The 19320-nt window shown below is 38.4% G+C and overlaps 1 protein-coding gene and 1 long non-coding RNA gene across 4 annotated transcripts; both read left to right on the top strand.

The window, feature by feature from the left end:
• The first annotated feature begins 1462 nt into the window (after nucleotides 1-1462).
• On the top strand, nucleotides 1463-13311 carry dhdds (dehydrodolichyl diphosphate synthase). Of its 3 annotated transcripts, none has more exons than XM_049584404.1 (9): nucleotides 1463-1494; nucleotides 1875-1955; nucleotides 3523-3639; nucleotides 3742-3884; nucleotides 6396-6512; nucleotides 6630-6731; nucleotides 6841-6955; nucleotides 7931-8038; nucleotides 12577-13311. In XM_049584404.1, the coding sequence occupies exons 2-9, from the start codon at nucleotides 1893-1895 to the stop codon at nucleotides 12817-12819; spliced, it is 1008 nt and encodes a 335-aa protein (XP_049440361.1). In that variant the 5' UTR covers nucleotides 1463-1494; nucleotides 1875-1892; the 3' UTR covers nucleotides 12820-13311. The 3 variants fall into 3 exon arrangements, with proteins under 3 accessions (XP_049440361.1, XP_049440359.1, XP_049440362.1); XM_049584402.1 differs by having other exon boundaries at nucleotides 1468-1506; XM_049584405.1 differs by having other exon boundaries at nucleotides 1475-1615.
• Nucleotides 13312-14871: 1560 nt separating this feature from the next.
• Nucleotides 14872-18945, top strand: LOC125893552 (uncharacterized). The gene is made up of 6 exons (XR_007449899.1): nucleotides 14872-15080; nucleotides 16492-16506; nucleotides 16794-16823; nucleotides 17138-17182; nucleotides 17439-17495; nucleotides 18259-18945. It is a non-coding gene; the product is annotated as an uncharacterized LOC125893552 (long non-coding RNA).
• Nucleotides 18946-19320: the final 375 nt, after the last annotated feature.

Raw genomic sequence — 19320 nt, 5'->3', positions numbered from 1 at the left:
TTAGCTCTTCATATTTATCCAACAGAGCCTTCACTGTCTCCATTAGCAACCCATCCTCATCCTTAGCCTTTATCTCATGTGGAGTTTCTTCAAAGTTCTATAATATGTCTCCATCCTTTTCTTCGTCTAAATGCTGTTGTAATGTTACATTATCCTAAAACACAACCTCTTTTTATTATTATGCTGATGGAACTCATATTATTCTTCCCCTAGGGCTTAATAATCACAAGAAATCAATCAACGCCAGTCACTTTCTTCAGAACATCAAATCTTGGATAGTGGAGGACTTTATTCATCTTAATAGAAATATCTGAAATTATACTTGGACCACAACAATGAAACTCCCTTTTGCTAATGTGAGTGTGATGTTCACTTTTGTGAAATCACATGCAAAAAAAGAGGTAATAACATTTAAAATAAATGCAATAAACTATGTTATTGTAAAAAGAAGATGAGTGAAACAGCATTCCCAGATAATAAACTGAGTTTTCAAAATGTTATCAGCTGATTAGTTTCTTGATTTTATTGGCCTATAGAAAAAAGTAGAAGCTGTAGCTAAGCACATTTACTCAGGTACTGTAGCCTATATAGCACGGGTGTATATATATACATATATATATATATATATAAATATATATATATATATATATATATATATATATATATATATATATATATATATATACATATAAGCGTGAGTGTACTTTCTACTTTAACTTCAATACATTTCAGAAGAAAAAATACTGTAGGCCACCTTTTTTTTAGACCTATGGTTGCTAGTTTACTGGTTTAAAATTGCAAAATAAAACATAAAACCCCTGATATGATTCCTTTCACGATTTGTTGTTATAGATGAAACCCCCCAGCATGGTAAAAAGTAACAAAATGACCTCAATCTCAGCTATCTTACAGCAAAATTACACTTTCACATTAATGCATCAATAGCTCAATAACAAGAACGCATAGCCCATTAATATAACAACAACAGGACCCGTTTTTCTGCCTTGTGGGTAATTTTTATTTAGGATACTTTAAGTACAGTTTGTTGACGGTACTTCTGGGGGCTTCTTTATGATATCTAAGTAAGATTGTTTTAAATTAAGATGTTGAATTCGGGACTTTTACTTGTGGTGTAGCCTTGCTTTCATAAATATGTTATTCATTTATTTATTTAGCCTACTTATTTATTTTTACGTTGTGGTATTTTCTTCTTTTACTGAGATATTTTGCTTTTATAAAGAAAAATGCTTTTAGCAGAGCATTTTATAATATCAAGACTCTCACAGTTTTAATTAAATGACTATAAGTGTCATTTTTAATCGAATAACCGAATAAAAATCTATCTTTGACACCAGGGTGGACGTTGCGTTCAGGTTCATCTCGTGAAGGTTCCATCCACATGATTTTAAACTCTACCAACGTCTGACAGGAAGTCGTCACGGCGCCCTTACGTCACTTTACTCCAATGCGGAAGTGGTCGTCATCGTAAAAGCTGTGAGTTGGAAGGTCTGTGAGATGAGCTAAAATTACTGTAATTTAGACAGAAGAACAATGTGTGCTTCTATAGTTTGAATGAATGAAGCGGTTTCCATTACGAGTGGCTGTTTTCTGGACGGTGTGTGACTCGGTTTGTGCTTTAACAGCCTCATAGCAGCTGAGTTCATTGCATGTCTCGTGAGCCAGCCTGGCAGTTAACGGATAAATCAATCACTGGCTGCATGTAAAATTAAACATATGAGAGAATGACGCGTCAGTAGTACATTATAGATAATCTTATCGTCGTATAAACAGTAACTTGGTCAATTTTTTTCTTGTGGTTACAAGGTTGACATCCATAAACCTTTTTAAAAAACATTTTAATCGCCTATTTTTAGACCGTTTGAAGCCCCAAAATGTCGTGGATACGGGAAGGTGAATTAAACCTGCTTGAAAAGATTTCAGCCAATATCCTGAAGGTAAGACTAAGTCTTTTTTATTAAGATGTACCTCTTTGCATGTACCTCTCTCATTTTTTTCCTTATAAGAAATACTTAGAGATGATTTAAAAACCCAGAGGCTCATTAGACAATGTTAACCGCAGTTCTGGATGTACAGATGACGAAATAATCATTGGACTGTATAATAATAAAAAAAGATTCTCAGCTAATGTCTCAAGTTGTGCCACTGCTTTCCAAACTCGAGCAATGGTAACAGCTGATGATTAAAGGGGAACTACGGCCATTTTCAAAATCCATACATGTTATTACTATGATCTAAAATAGTCCAAAAATATGAGTAAAGATGAACAACGCTCTCCCAAATCCAAGTGCTAAATCTCAAATTTGTAATGTCATAGGAGCTGCTCCAAAGACAGTGCATTGGGAAAGATGTTCTAGATGACACCGAGAGCACCCAGGACGATATTTTGAGTATATGGGTACATTTTCTGATTCAGAGCTGAGAACACAATGATAAAATAAAGATCATTTTGGTATAAAACAATAAACACAATTCTGTGGATCCACAAAATCATTGTCCCATTTATTGTCTGTGTAGTAGCTCCAGACTTTACATCCTATGGCATCACAAGTTTGAGACTGACTTCTCTCGTTTCTGGCTTTGAGAGAGAGTAGCTCACAAATATTCACAAATACTGATTGCACTTTAACTAAGCCATGGAAATAACATATTTGTATTTCTAATTTAGTTGTTGTCCCCCTTTAAATTTCCTTGCTCAATCTGTATGACCCAAAACAAAAGTTAGTTAAGAAGTAGTTAAGTCCCATTGTATTATTTTATTATTAAGTCTTGTTTTATACTAAACAAGTAAGGAGATGTCATTTGTGGCATTTTTTATGATGCAGATTGAATATTTTTCATCCAAATGAACAAAAATGTCTTTGAGTATTCTGGAAAGACCTCCATGGCATTGTTGTTCAAGAGTATCTTCTGGGTATTCAAAGATTGCCAGTTCGTTAGTTTTCCAAAATATGGATGCTTAGCTCTGGGACTTTAATGTAATGGTTATTTATGAGAGGCACAAAGTGGCTCGGTGCTACTTTGTGTCACCCAAAAGCAATCAGCACTGCCGAAGGATTGTAAGAAGGGTTTTTATATAGGGCAAAATGTCTGTAACAATTTTCCAGAGCCCAAGTTGATGTCTTTAAATGGTTCGTTTTGTACATAAAACCTGTTCTAAGCGGTCATTTTGAAAATCCAGTCACATTTTCTACAGCTTTAAGCTGCATCTCACAGTCTTCATCAGCTGATGGAGGTTGCTCATACATCATACACTGATGAAGACTGTGAGATTCAGTTTAAAGGCTCTGTAAAAAGCTTGCAAATGGACCTTAAGTCAACACTGCTGTTTCAAAGGTTATGAATGAAACTTAAAAGACAAGGACATCTTCACATTTTAGAAGCTAGAACCAGAGAATAATTGGCATCTTTTTCACGATAGTTTCCTGTTGATAGACTCATCCTTTTAGCTGAATCTGTCAGTATAACCCAAATGACTCTCCTGATCTGTGTTGTGTCTCCCAGGCTGGACCCATGCCTAAACATGTGGCCTTCATCATGGATGGTAACCGTCGCTTTGCCCGTAAGAAAAACATGGAGCGCCAGGAAGGACACATGCAGGGCTTCAACAAGCTGGCAGAGGTGAGGCTGCTTCAGGATTCAAGCTTGTCTTCTCAAACACGTCACTTGGCCACAAAATAAGATTGCTCATGTATGTCTAACCTCTTGTCCCTTCCACGCCAGACATTACGCTGGTGTAAGCATCTGAACATCCAAGAGGTGACAGTGTACGCCTTCAGTATTGAGAACTTCAAGCGCACTAAAAACGAGGTGGATGGGCTGATGGACCTGGCCAAGCAGAAGTTTGAAAAGCTGTTGGAGGAAAGGTAAGTTTCCAGTTGAGGATTTAAAATAGCTTTTCACTTTGCTGTTGCTCGTCACATTTCATACATCATATGATTCATAGCTTCCTTAAAGTCGAGAGGAACCAAATATAGTGACTGCTGTGTAGTTAAAGTAAGTTATGTGTCTTTAGAAGACTGAAACACACATGTTTCAGTTTCAGTCTTTGGGCTTCATATGGGTTGCAAATAGCCAGCAACTTTGTCAAACCACCTGTTAAATGCTTGAAAAAGTCTGAGGTATTCAAGGGTGATTACTTAAAAAGCCTCAAATATCTAATGGCTCTTTAGTTATAGAAGCAGTTAAAAACACACCTATGTGTTTAAGCCATTAAGACATTCATCGGGGCAAATACACCACTGTTAAATGCTTTTAAAACAAAATAGTTCTCAGTTGTGTTTAAAAACATTTTCACTGATGAAATATTGGATTTTTTTGCTGCTGCTGGACACAACAACAGTTGACAACACTGGCACAAAAACACCTAATACTGCACTGGCCATTGAGTAAAATACAGAATGGCCAAGAGGAACAAAGGCTCACTTATAAATAGGGAGTGCACAATATCAGTTGTTTCCATTGCTATTTTGGCTGATTCTGACTCTATACACTAGATTTTGACTCTAATTATACTGTAACTGTACTCCATACTGCAAATATAGCTGTCAATAAACACTTATTTAAAGCAGTCAATAACTACCATGGTGAATATTTTAAGTGCGTGAATCTGCAGTTCCACAAATGGCCACTAGATGTTGGCCCAAGAAAACCTTTGTCTTGGATTGGCCTTTTCACAGGGACGAATATTTTACAGATGAGTCATTCCTTGCCTTTTGATAAATAAACCTTTTGTCGGTCATGTGTGGCTTGTTAGCTAAGCCGATCAGCTATGGTTGCTCATTGAAAGTACAGCGTTTGTTGATGCTTCCTAAAAGACTCTGTGATTTCAGAGGCTAAGTACACTAGTTCAAATGTTAGTCTTGGTGGCAATTTTGAAAATGCTGTGTTGTAAAAAGCACAGATGCTGATACCATGGCTTGTTATGCAGCATATTTGCTTGAAAAACAGGAGTAACATGTCACACCCTGCTTTGGCGCTTGCCATAGGGTTTGCGTAGGGTGCCTGACGTGTTTGAAGTGCTTTATTTTGAGGGGGAACAATTCAAGTACTGGAATAACTTGAAATTCACATTTTTTTTATTTAACAAAGTGCTTAAAAAGTCCTTGAAATTTAAATGAGGCATGTAAAGCTGTCCTATATTTTGAACAAAGTTTTTCATCAAGTCAAGTCACTAAATAGCTCAGCTTTTTCTTTTTTTTTTTAAATTAATTCTGATGTGCTGGCTGTGGTGTTTTGAGCGCTATCTGCCAGATGATATTCATGAGTTCGGTCGTATGCGTCTGTCCACATCTAATCTGGCATACTACTGGACCTATCAGCCTAATATTTTTTGTGCATGTTTATGACTCTGTGCAGGGTTTTCCCTGCCATTATACAGCTCAAGCACAGCACCTATGCATTTTTGCACCGCGCCTATGCTGTATGAATGTAAAACAAGCTGTGGAGAGCATCTGGACGAGCTGACGCACAGGACGGTCAGTGTCCTATCTGACAGCATAGTTCATTTTTACTTCGCTCCACTCTTAAAACCCTAAAAGAAACCATTAGGCCTATGTTGGCTTGGCTAAACTTAACATGACTTAACTTAATGAGCCAGTTTTCAACGTGATTTTTTTTCCCTGTCTCTTCAGCAGTGCTGAATATGTATCTCTGCCGAAATCTGAAAATAAAATTGAAGTTCCAGCTGGCGTGAACTTGTGATGGTTCTGTTATGATTTTTTCTTTCCTCATCATGTGTGATAAGTGACCTTTCATTGAAAGGCCAGACATTGATCACATCATTTATTTGTGTTAAATGAAAAAATATATTCGAAAATGAATCATGTGCTTTGTGTGAAGTCCTTGAAACTGAAAAAGTAGTGCTTGAAAAAGTACTTGAAATTCCTTGAATTTATGGACCTTGTTGCCACGTGCCCGCCCCACCTCACCTTAAAATCACACTTTTCTGTACAGCAGTAACATTAGAAAATTAAATCATCATATAGACATGACATACTGGACATAATCTTGATTAGTCCTGATACCAAAAACATTTTATTAACATTTATGCAACTATTCCACAGCTTCAATCTGTGTATCAGGAAGTCTTGCAAACTTAGTGTAACTGCGAGGTTCCTGCCACCAAGAGGGCGGCATATGATGGATGGTGGCTGGGGTTATTGCGCTGAACACAAACACTGGACAAACCAGCTTCACACAAAGCACTGGACTGCGGAATGCTTCAGGGAAACTGTAATAACTGACTGCTCAGTGGGTGGGAAATACTGACATACATGTTTCAGCATTTTTGTATAAAATGAGTGATCTTCCTGGTTCTCCCTGTTCTTCTTCATGCCTTTCTTGAATTCTTCACACACCTCTCTTATGTCTTGTAGGGACAATCTGAAGAAGCATGGTGTGTGTATCCGGGTGCTGGGCGACCTGAACATGCTGCCACTAGACCTTCAGCAGGTTATTGCCAAAGCTGTGGTCATAACCAAGGCACACAATAAGTACGTGTTTTATTAATTTCCACCTCTGCTACTATAACCCTTTTCATTAGTGACTCAACTTCACCACCGTACTCACCACGAGATAACATTTTAGATATATAAATCCTTGTTTTGCAGATGTTTCCTGAATGTGTGCTTTGCCTACACATCAAGATATGAAATCACCAATGCGGTCAGAGAAATGGCTTGGGGAGTGGAGCAGGGCTTGATCAAAGCAAGGTAACGATCAGAAAACAGCAGTACTGAGTTGATCTTGATGACACCCTGCTAACATCCATAATGCAACTTGCTCTAACAAGCTGTGTTTGTGTTGTTCTGTTGTGCTCAGTGATGTTTCAGAGTCGTTGCTAAGTGAGTGTTTGTACAGCAACAATTCCCCCAATCCTGACCTGCTCATCCGCACCTCTGGAGAGGTGCGACTCAGCGACTTCCTTCTTTGGCAGGTGAGGTTCAGAAAGTAGTTCTTGCCTTGAGAGATCTCTCTTAGAGGATCAGTTTGCAATTCAGAGGAAAGATAATTAAGAGTAAGAGTGAGAGTAAGACTACATCTGTATTTGGCAATCTGGGAATAAGACTCAACTATCTTTTACATACCACACCTTTAACATTGAAAACACTAAAGTTACATTGGAGAAAGGAATTTCCAGGTTCATTGGAGTGTTTGGCAATCATTATAACTTAGGAGTAATAGCTAGTTTTCAGGCACAGTAGCTGTAACACTAGCAGATAGACTTGTATTTCAGGTTGTGTTGCTCAAAGTTTCCCTCCAAACATATTTTACACAAGACTTTTAGTTAATGTAGATACTGCCGCATCTGTCTTTGGTGCTAAAAAAGGAGCTGGGAGTATGTGTCAGGTGTAGCCTTTACAGCAGACATGATACAAGTCTGCTATTTGTATTACCAGTAAGACTTCTGTAGGGATCTTTCTAATTAGAGAACTTTGGTAGTCACATTCTGTGTGTTATTACCTTTATCTGTAATGCAGCAGCCATTAAAGATGAGAATAGACCACTAGATTTTACCATGAAAAAATAAATTAGATTTTTAATTAAAGGTTATTTTAATAAAGCCATGTATCTTGAACAATCATTTGGCCAGCTATGACAGACTCGGCCGCCTTATCTTATTAAAACATTAACCAAATACAGGGGATTGTTTTTGTACTTTGCATCTCTCATTGATAGTAACTGTATCTGTTTAGGTAGGACATCTCGAAGAAATGTAGACTATTTGTTTTCACATACTATTTTATGTTTTTATGGCTGTAATAACAAAGTATTACCCACCTAATTAGGGTTGCAATCTAGAATACAAAGTATTAACCAAATGGACTAAATGATTTGATTATATCTTGAAGCACTTCACAGCTCCTCTTCTGAGGCTTGTATTGATTTTATTCTACTGTCCACTCTGCAGACTTCCCACTCTTGTCTAGTGTTTCAGTCCGTTCTGTGGCCGGAGTACTCATTCTGGAACCTGTGTGAAGCCATTCTCCAATATCAATTAAATCACAAGTCCATTCAGGTAAGGCCTACATGGAGACACAGTTGGCACCAAGATGGGACTCTCTATTGGAGAGGGCTCACAGAGCAAAATAATATGTCACATTACAGTGGCTTTACAGCAAATAAAGCTTTGGAGAGGATCATAATGCCAAAGGTCAGTGTCATGAAGCAAATGTCCTGGTAGGTGTCTTTTTAGTCAGTGTAGGTGAGGATCTGTGTGTGACTTCAGCTCATAGCTGCCAGTGCAGTTCTCCCATTTTTATTTGCCAACACATGAACACAGCACATGAGTTTTTAGGTTTGCCCATGCCACATGTAAAAACATGCACAGTGGCTATAAGTGTTGCACCAGAAATTTAGGCAGTCAGTACCAGAGGTGGGGACTTTTTTTTTTTTTTTCCTTAAAGCAGCTGTGCGGAACTTTTTACCATTAATAAAACTGCCCCTAGTTCATCTCCCCCCATTGAAGATCCGCATATTTATTTGAACCCAACAGCGACAAAAAAGCCTTTCTCTATATGGCTATTTAGCATAGCCTCACTCGGGTCGGACCGACAGCGGAAGTCAGCAAACCAGAATACGGCACCTGAGGCGGAAGTGATTCTGCTCGCCCGCAGCGCCCACAGCGATTAAACCACAGAAGAAGGAGCCGTGTTTACAGTGTTCTTTGAGTAAGCAGTACGCAACGGGCATTGCTGAACACATAACACCTAACAGTTTTACCAGAGATGTATCTATGAGGACTTGGTTGTACTTTTGATGTCATGGCGGATAAGGAAGGAGCATCATCTAAAATTATCTGTGACTCTGACCACAAACACAAATATACAGCAGGCAGTTGTCCTCAGTTTATAAGAAATTCAGAGCTACACCAGAACATCTATGAACAGGTCTTACCTTATTACTAATTTCTGTGTAACGTTAGCATGTTAGCATGTTTCCACTAATTACTTGGACTGACCTAACGTTAGTAGCGTTAGCTTTGCAAGCGAAGGCTGCAGGTAACAGCTTTGCTGTGTAAGGCTTATGTTATGTCTTCACTGTGTGTCTTCACATAAAAGAATACTCCGATGATTTGGGAGTTATGCCCTTTCTCTGTCATTTTCACATTGAGACAACATGATCGATATCTTTTTTGTGTCTGTACATCCAGTGGCTGGGTCTCAGCGGTTAGCATTGCGCTTATAGGGGGTCAGTACGTCCTGCGCTGTGATCTGCGGAGGGATACACGGGTGAGCAGGCACAGACGTAGCTTGTAAACAAAACTCAGCTGTTTATTTAGCCTAGCGATATCTCCGGACTATAGTAGCTGCAATGGACGACTTTGAACGCGATTTTGAAGAGTTTCTTGTAGCGGACACAGATCCAGAGCCATAACTGTTTGAGCCGGCCTCAAACCGAGCCGGCCTGCTCAGCACTTACTCCGGCCGGAGCCAGAGTAAGTGCTGAGCAGGCGAGGAGAGGCTGAATCCTCCGCTCCCATTTTGCTGCACAGAATGGGACTCAGTGCTACCACCGTTGGGGGGATATATCATCAGGAGGAAACCTGCCACAGAGAGTGCATCACAAGGAGTGAAAACTTTGTAGCAATCACTAATCCTGGCGTGATTGAAACTTTTTTTCATGTTCCTAAGATGAACTGGAAAAAACGCCCCAGGCCTGCAGGAGCTGATGGACAGCTTTCAGTCAGGTGAGTAATATCGTCCGTGTCGTCTCTTTGTTTGCTTTTACCGAGTGACCTAGCGTACCTGTCCCAGAGCCAGCTGCAGCTGTTGCTCACCGGTGTATCCCTCCGCGCAAGATGTACTGACCCCCTACAAATGCCATGCTAACCGCTGTCTCAATATGAAAATGACAGAGAAAGGGCATAACTCCCAAATCGTCGGAGTATTCTTTTCACATAATAATGCAGACTCAGCAGATGACTTGTTAACTGTTTATTCCTCCTTACACCAAACGTACACGGCTGCTTCTCATTGTTTCCAGTAGCACAACAACGGTTACTACATCACCCAGAATAACTTGAGGCTCACACTACTTCGGTAGCCTTAGTAGCTCAAAATACACAACAGATTAGATCAGAACAGAAAGATGAGAGGAGAACTTACTGAGTAATTTTGCTGTTTCCACTAATTACTTGGACTGACCTGACGTTAGTTAATCCTCTCGCTCTCCAAAACAAATGCATGCGGTAACTGCCGGCTGCAGTCGGCATTTTATGACACCAGGCTGTGGGTGTCATACCGCTTCGACCAAAGGGGCGCTATAATCAACGAAAAGTTCGGCACAGCTGCTTTAAGATTATTTTTTGGGGCTTTTTTGCCTTTCATGAACAGGACAGAGTGAAATGGGGGGGGGGGGGGGAGAGAGAGAGAGAGAGAGAGAGAGAGAGAGAGAGAGAGAGTGAGTGAGAGTGGGGGTTGACATGCAGCAAAGGGTTGCAAGCCGGAGTCGAACCTGCAACTGCTGCAGCGAGGCATCACCTCTATGCACGGGGTGCCGGCACTATCCACTATGCTACCGACGCCCCAGAGGTGGGGACTTAAGTCACAAAGGACTTGAGACTTGCTAGACTAACACTGATGAAGGATTCGACTTGACAGGAGGATTCTTAATTTCTTCCTGGGAAGCGTCTTGGATGAGAGGTGAAATGTCTTTAAGAAACTCAAGCAAGCCCAGTTACCTACAAATAGCTCTTAAGAATAAGTAATTTAGCAGTGAACATGCTCGGCAGTTAGCACTACACTGTCAGCTCCAGGCCGTTAACACACACATAGGTATCACTATATAGCTGTAGACTGCCACGGTGCCTAACGTTTGTTCCGGCCTGCTCTCACAACATAAGTTCAGTGTGTGTATGTGCCCTTGCTATGCACACCCATATGCAGTGTGATATCGTTCTCTCACACCTCCATGGCACAGTGAGTTATTTTGCCTTCTTGTTCCTGCTCTGTTGGCATTTTGGGACTTTTACAGTGCATAATTATCTACCTCGCTCTCTCACAGCAGCAGGTAGGTTATATTAGCGCAGCGTCATTCACTGTGACCGTTCAGGCCGAGCTTGGGGTAGGAGAGAAAGTGATTATATCCTTTACTTTAGTAAAAACCAGACTGTAAAAATACTCTGTTACAAGTCAAAGACCTGCTTTGAAAATGTTGCTTCAGTAAAGAGATGTAAGTGGAAGTATTAAAAGTATAAAAATGTCCCCTGTGGATGTTACACTACTACATGTTATATCATTAGCTGATTATGACTGCATTAATGTAAAAGCATGATTTTACCAACCAACTGTCCAAATCTCAACATTTAAACAACAGAAATGAAATCATACAAAACAACATTAGGAAGAATTGATCACCAAAAGTAGAAATACAAGGTGATAAACATGCTAAGGTGTAGATGTATAGTTAAAAGCATTTACACTCAATTAAAACAAGATCAGAAATAAGGCATTTAAACAACCCTAAGGATGGCAGAGTGTCCAATTTTAAGGTCTTTTGCAGATTATTCCATGTACTGTACAAGGTGCACTGTAATGGAGTGACATTCTTCCTAGTTCAGTTCTGATAAGGGGAGTGTGAAGCAACAACCTATTCTGTGACAAAGTACCAAGGTTATGTGAGGTCAGGTTAAAAGGGATGAAATATAAGGTGGAAGCATCTGAATCAAAGCTTGAGACAAGTGAACAAATACCAAAGCTGTTCTCGTCTCACAGCCGAATGTGGCCAGCCAACCTTTCAGTAAAGGTGGCAGCAATGGGTGCTGTAAGAATCACCTGTTATGAAAGGTTCATAGTCATTAATCACAGTCATTTTTGAGGTAAGGCTTGGATATAGAAAGAGTATGGTGCAGTTTTAATATAGATCAGACAGTGACAAGTTTCAACAGTGAGTTTTCAGATCATTATATGGCAACCCACTGGAAAGATAGACTACTTCTGAATGTGTGCTTTAGTACTGGTCAGAGATGGGAGTAGGTCGCACATGTTCAACTCACAAGCAGATCTCAGGTCTTGACACTCAAGTCTCAAGCACCTTCCAAGTCACTGTGGTGAAAATCAAGCAAGTCAAGTCATTGTTACAAGTCAGTTACATTCCACCATTTGGCACAGCTTATGTTGTTTTATCTTTATGAGTTTGGGAGTGTGACTTGACTTGTGAGTCAAAATTTATATTTACTGCAGGGTTATTGTACAGCACAATGTTTCTGTTATTTTGTCCAACCACTGTTGGTCAGTTATTCAGGCACAAAATGTGAATTATAAAAATTAAATTAACTATAGCAGGTGTTGTTGCAAAGCAGCAAAGGCTGTGATAACCTTTTTCCTAGTCAATATGGCTTCAGCTTAGTTGGTAAAAAGTATAGATTATTTCCACTTTTCCACCAACTGTCATGTAACTTGTACAGTCCATTGTGCATGTAATCATTATTGTGAGTAAATCTACATTGTCGTCACATTAATAATTAAGACCTCAGCACTGCCCAGGAGGAGAACTGGCACCTCTCGAGCTAGCAGTCCAATTGTAATTGGAATTTTAATGTGTGTCGTACCGCAGAAAGCCAGAGAACTCTATCGAGAAGATCAGGCCTTACAGCAGCTAGAGGCGGATCGTGCCTGTGTAGCAGAGCACCTGCAGCATCATGGGAATGGGAAGCCTGTCGACGCCCAGAGAAGACAAGAGGCACTGCAGCACTACACCACCTGCCGGGAAGAACGGATCCAGGACTTCCTAGAAGCACTGAAGCACAAGAGAGACTCATTCTTTAATGACTTAACGAGCAGCGCCGTCTTGGCCTAGGAGGGCTCCGAAGAACAACACCCCATGTTGAAGTGGGGATGAAACCTCTCCTGTCCTCTTCCCAAAAGGGCTTTCTGCGGAAAAGTGAAGAACCAACAGTAACTGGGGATGATTTCATTGTGTTACTGATCTGTACAAGACGAGAGGGCAATTTTACCCCTATGGGGCTGTAGAAAAAATTGATATTTATGATTGTAGATTAAAAAAAAAAAAAGTCTAATACGTGGAAATGTCTGGTCAAGATGTAGTTAAGTACTTGTGTAAATTGTCTGTCAAATGCATGCTATTGATTGGAAGATCAAAGTATATGAGTGAAAGCCAGAGATCCTCTGTTTTGGAGACGTTCCCAAAGCAGCCGTCCAGATTAATCAGCACAGTTTTGCATTTTTTGTTGTGGCCCAAAGAAAGTGTTGTTTGTTGAGTGTGATGTTGATGACATAACTAGATTTTGACCAGCTTTCTTTAACAGAATAAAGCAATTACTATATGTCAGATATGAGTAAACGATGTTCGATTCAGTCCTTTGTACTTACATACCACATGTCAATGTTATGGCCATCTTAACATGTGCAGCAGAAAAATATATCTTTCATAAGGTCCATGCTGCTGATGTGTACCAGCTCAGGGGAAACCAAATGACTGTATTTGATTTCCTGTTAGGTCACTGAAGAAAAGCTTTCAGTCCATATAGCCATATCAACTAAACCTTTAATTCCTACAAGTAAATGTGAGTACTGGAGCTCTCAACTACAACATGGTAAATATACTGTTTAAATTAAGAACTGTAATGTGTATATTAAATCAAAATGATTGTATATAGTTGCTATTTTGTTCACAGCAAATATTTAGTTAATAGTTGTAATGTTGTAGTACATATAAAGATGGGTAAACTATGACTGGCAGTCAGCGATCTAACACAAGTAAAAAACGCTAATATTTTTCAAAACTGTTTATTGGTTTTGTTCATTTTGGTCTTGTCAAAAAGTCTTTAATCAGTCAATCTTGAATTTTATCCTAATCCACTTACTGGGAATAGGAAATATTAACAAAAAGTAATTCATATTTTCAGAGAGCCAATCTTATAACTCAAGAGGAAGACATACTAATTTTTTTTTTTTTCCTGAAAGAATAGTAGCCACAGAATAAATACACTCAATTGCATGTAAAAACACATAAGTATTAGCAGCATCATATAATTAAAGTATGACAAGTCAAATACTCGAAAGCAGATTGGTCCCATCAGAATTGTAATATTATATTAGTGCATAAACAAGTAAGCAGTATTTTAAAATTGTCAAGGTAAAGTTTATTTGAACAACATTATACTGTTGGATAGTTTATAACACTGCATCACACCATTTTGTATGAAATTTTGAGATTTGAAAAACAAAGAACTACATATTTTGGTGCTAATATTTCGTACTTAAGTAAGATTTTGATTCCAGGAGGGTTTTTTCCACTGTGGCATTGCTTTTTTATTTATATAAAAGTAATTCCTCCCCCACAGAAATAGGAAATATTAATATTTACAAAAAGTACTATTATATATTTTCAGAGAGGCAATCCTCATGCAACTGAGGAATTGGTCCCATCAGTATTGGAATATTATTACTAGTGCATAAACAAGTAAGCAGTATTTTAAAATTGTCAAAGTGAAACTAATATTAACTACTTTAAACTGTTGAATAGTTTATAAGATTGTATCGCATTGTAAACTGATTCCCTCGTTTGCATACAAAATTGTGATTTGGAAAAAAAAACTACCCATTTTGATGCTAATACTTTGGTTCCAGGAGTATCTGCATACTGTGGCACTGCTTTTCTACACATGCAAAAGCACCCCTTCCCCCACAGAAGTGTACGCGGTGAACTGGACCTACTTGTTGTCTAAAGCGGCGCCATTTTCCTAATGACATCTTAATTAATAATCAATCAGAAACCGTTGACGCTGCGCCCCCCGGCGGCACTGACCAGTATATTCCGGGCCGCCTCCTGCCTCTTTAACAAATGGGTGGCGCCTGTGGGTCACGTGACGCGTCTGCGTCCAATGACAGACACCGAAACAAAACTGGTTCGAACCGGTTTCGTTCTTATATTTCAGCGTAAACTACAAAACCATTTGTTTGCATTATACATTCGCCATTTTACACAGCTAGTGGTCGCTTGTTGTGTGTTATCTCTCCGGAGAAAAACCCCGTCTTTACGGTTTTATTTTGTGAGCTTTCTGTACATTTCTTACCAGCAACATGGGCAAAGCAAAGGTAAGATTTCTTTGGTATTATTATAATGTATATATATATTTTTTTCAGTGCACTAGGTTCTTGTAAAGTTAAGATTTCCGTTAGGCTGCGTTTGATATATCTGCATCAGAGGAACGTCATCATCCCTAACAAACGGTGCAGCCATGGCGGTCCGACAGCAGAGACCTGGGCGGGCATCCTCTCATTCGTCGAAAATAGGAGTTTGCAGTCTAGGTAGTCAAGTGAAGTGTGTATAAATCAGTTTAACACGACCGACAAAGGGTAAATGTGTACTTCCACGCCCTGCGCCACAGCTCTGACAAATGTAACCGTTGACATTGCGCTGTTTTCCCTCTTGGCAGCAGGTTGGGAGGGGGGAATCTTGACAGATTGCAAATACACACTGTAATATAACGTTATAGGTGTAGCTGTCAGGTTAATATGAATGCACAACTCGTGATCTACTGAATAAATCACTGGTGAGCGGTGAATATAGCAAAGCACTAAGCACTACGTGCCGTTAAGTTGAAGCACAACTTGCGAATATGAGGAAGGGGTTGGGGGAGGGGAGTCCGCATTTATTTATTTTATTTCTCACTCTGTTTTGAGTAGGGAAAAGTCAGGCTAGTCCGTGCACGTTGATTCAGAACAGGTTTCATGTTTCATCAGCCAGTTTGAATTTAATCGAGGTTGGCCTAAAAATATCTTGCATAAATCATGGGACATTACCGTTACAGGGAGGCGCATCAGGAAATAAAATGCAGCGATGTCAAATGGTATATTTTTTTCAGCGGGTTGTTTGTTTGTTTGTTTGTTTGTTTGTTTTTAAATCAGGACTAACGTACTTTTGCATGCAGCGATTTCTTTAGCAGCGTGTGGTATTAACACATTTTGTTTTTATATATATATATATATATATATATATATATATATATATATATATATATATATATATATATATATATATATATATTTATTTTATTTTATTTTTTAATAAAAACGAGCTTCCTTGCGAAATCTCAACCGAAATGTATTTTTTATTCGTTTGCAGCCTCCACAAGCTTTCGTTTGGCTTCGATTATGACATGGCGGTAGCCACAGATTAGTAAAGTAGTAATCTTATCAGTTTCCCAACAGCTGTCTGTCGGCGCGCACTGATACAAAACAAAGGAAGCTGTCAAGGCGCCAAGGCGGTGTCATGGTGACAGCCCAAATTTGAATTCAAATATGCGCGGGAAGTTCTTTGTGACGTCCGGCGTTGTATCTTAATTAGTCTGTATAGGTCTTGTGTTTATTTCTCTGCCAGTGCAAGATCATGTCTGCAGAAATGTTGATACTCAGGGATTTAAATATTATAGTGTTGTTTGAGATGTCATGTTTAATATTGTTATTCAAATCGTAATATTGTGTTTTTCTCTTCTTTGTCTTTCAGAATGCCCCTACAGAGGTCTGTAAAAATTAACCCAACTGTTTATATTATTTATAATCTTTTGAAACTATTTTATTGCAACAATATTAGACAACTTTTACATTTATTGATAACAAAAAAAATTTTGTTAATTGTTTCTATTAGTTTAATTCTAGATTGTAATTTTGTGTGTAGATTAATTTTAACAGAGCAAGCTATCTCATGCACACTTTAGGTCTGTCAGTTTCATGATAAGCTAGGGTCATGTGCTGAAACTAGTACATCAGCAGTTATAACCGAAGATTTTCTTTCTCCTGTCTCAATAGCAAAGAAGATGTTCTGCACGGCTGCGGACGGTAAGCTCCTCTGAAACACATTTAATCAGTAAAGGACTGCTCTTTAGTTTCTTAACAGCAGCTTCCTCCGAGAACTAACTTTAACCTTGATATTGAAATTAGCATAAACGCAATGTCAATTTGCATTGCACATGCATGCTACATTCTATATTTAATTTATTTTTCTACGACATTCTGTGATTACAATATAAAACAGGGATTATTTTTGAGATTGTTATTAATAACTAAAACTAGTAATGTGCTCAGTGTCACTGTAGCCTACATCGTTCTGTGTGATCCACTGTTACTGTTTGAAATGTCTTTTTGTTTTGCAGAAACCACAAAAGGTTGTGGAGCCGAAGAAAAAACCCGCTGTAAAAGTATGAAATTGCTAACACTTGCTGATCTCTGTGTGGTGTACTGTGTGTCACATGTGAAACTGATTTATTGGCCTCAGTTTCCTGAAGGGAAACTAAGTGTGGATTAGTGCCAGGGCGAAAGGGGGAAAGACCTGTTGAGGAACAGTAAAGATGTTTTGCTACACTTGATTTTCATCATTATTCTGAAACATGTTATAATTGTATACCAGCTAAAGAGCTCTGATCTTTTGGTAATCAGTTGTCATGTCGTTTGTAGAGGGCAGCCAAACCAAAGAAGGACAAGCAGGCTGAAAATGGGAACCCCAAGGCTGAGGTTTGTTTCTTTTATCAGAAAGACCTTTTTTTTTACTTCTGCTAATTAGTGCTGTTTAACTAATAAATAATATGAGCAAATTAAAGAACATGTCATTTTTAATCTATGTATAACAGGTAGATGGATAAAATTATGTAAGCCTATCTCAAGAATATCTATGGATGAAAACAAATGCTATGAATGTGGTAAGATAACAATATTATTGTGAAGGAATAAATTTGTAGCCTTCTTAATAGCAAACCCAGCTGCTAGTAACCCTCAAAACATGTAACTGATTCCTTTTGTTATTTTACTTCTGAGGACACAAATGGCTAATTCAAGCGTATTAGTATTAATTTGAGGGCACAAAAGTTTAAAAGATGTATTCTTAATTGTGTTTTTAAAGTAACATGCACCTGCATATGAGTGATTATAAATGAAACCTACAATTATAACCTAAAAAACCCCACACTGTCTGCAAGATCCGAAAGTTTAAGTCCTCAAAGAGGTTTGAATTTTACTACCTGAATAAAGTTTTAGAAATTCTAAGTTTTGGTGCAATGAAGTCCTGTCTCACAACCATTTGCAATCATTTTTTTGACTTGTACAAGCAAAGCACATTTTATTTTGTATTAAAAGGATCTGACATGTCCCTACCTGGCTCAATAAAACTTGGCAGGCACAGTACAATACAGAATATAAGATGAATTTGTAGTAGGAATGTATCGTTGTACCACCAAATCAAGCAATGCATATAACGTGCTGCTTTGTTTTCTGTCCCCAGGAGTCAAAGGCCGAAGCCACCGAAGCCAAATGAATAACGGTTGACGTGCTCACTCTGTGTACTTGGTGATTGTACAGTTTTAAATAAGTATTTTTACCAAGTTTTATATTACAAATGTCATTTATAGGTTTGGTTTGGGCTTGCACTTGATGTAACAAAAGTTTGTTGTCACATTCATATCCATTTTATATCCATTTAAAAAACGATTACCGTCCATATCTTGTAGAAGTGGCATTTTTAGTTTGTTTAATCCTGTTTTGTTGGCTTTTTTATTTTTGAACTGCTGAGTAATAGAAGTTTTTCCAACAAGTTGGATTTGAATCTTATTTTAAACATTATAAGGCAGCTAAAGCATATTATTAAAATTTGAGGGGGACAGGGGATTGTTTTCCTCTGATCTCCTTATATTTTAATGTGTAACTAATAACAAATTGCTTACCAAATGTTTTAAAACACTGTATGTTGACACAAGATCCAGTCAGTGAAAATACCATGAAGTGAAAATACCATGAAGAATACTGTTACTAGGTCATAGGACTGGTACATCCCAAAAAAAAAAACATATTTGATGTGAACCTTGTCACCTGATCAAGAGTCCTGTTAAGTTATGTTTCTGCTCTCTGACTGAAGCTTTTCTGACTATAATGGTTGATCTAAATGTTCTTGAATAAAACTTGTTAAAATGTCGTCTTGGAGTTACGTTATTATGACATAAAAATCCTCAATGAAAAATGGGAATATCTTAGTTTCACAGACCTCCTTGTGTCCCTACGGGAGTTGGTACAATATGTTTTATGCACAGATTAAGTGTGAATTGCAGGGTCCTCCATCTTGGCATGACTTCCGTTTTAAGATAATTCTCACCTGAGATTTTTTTTTTTTTTTCTCCTTATCCCCACTTAAGGTTTAGATTAGTGGCTCAGTTGTTATTTTCAACCTGCAGATTTGTCAATCAAATTTGAGATTTTATCCTAAGAAGCTCCCTTCCATATGAATGCCTATTAAAAAATGTAAATGTACTTTACTGTGGAGGCCATAACTTCCTTGGAAATTGTATATAGA

This window comes from Epinephelus fuscoguttatus, linkage group LG8 (genome assembly GCF_011397635.1).
Source record: "Epinephelus fuscoguttatus linkage group LG8, E.fuscoguttatus.final_Chr_v1".
In the NCBI taxonomy this organism is placed as follows: Eukaryota; Metazoa; Chordata; class Actinopteri; order Perciformes; family Serranidae; genus Epinephelus; species Epinephelus fuscoguttatus.
This window is presented reverse-complemented; position numbering and strand designations above follow the sequence as displayed.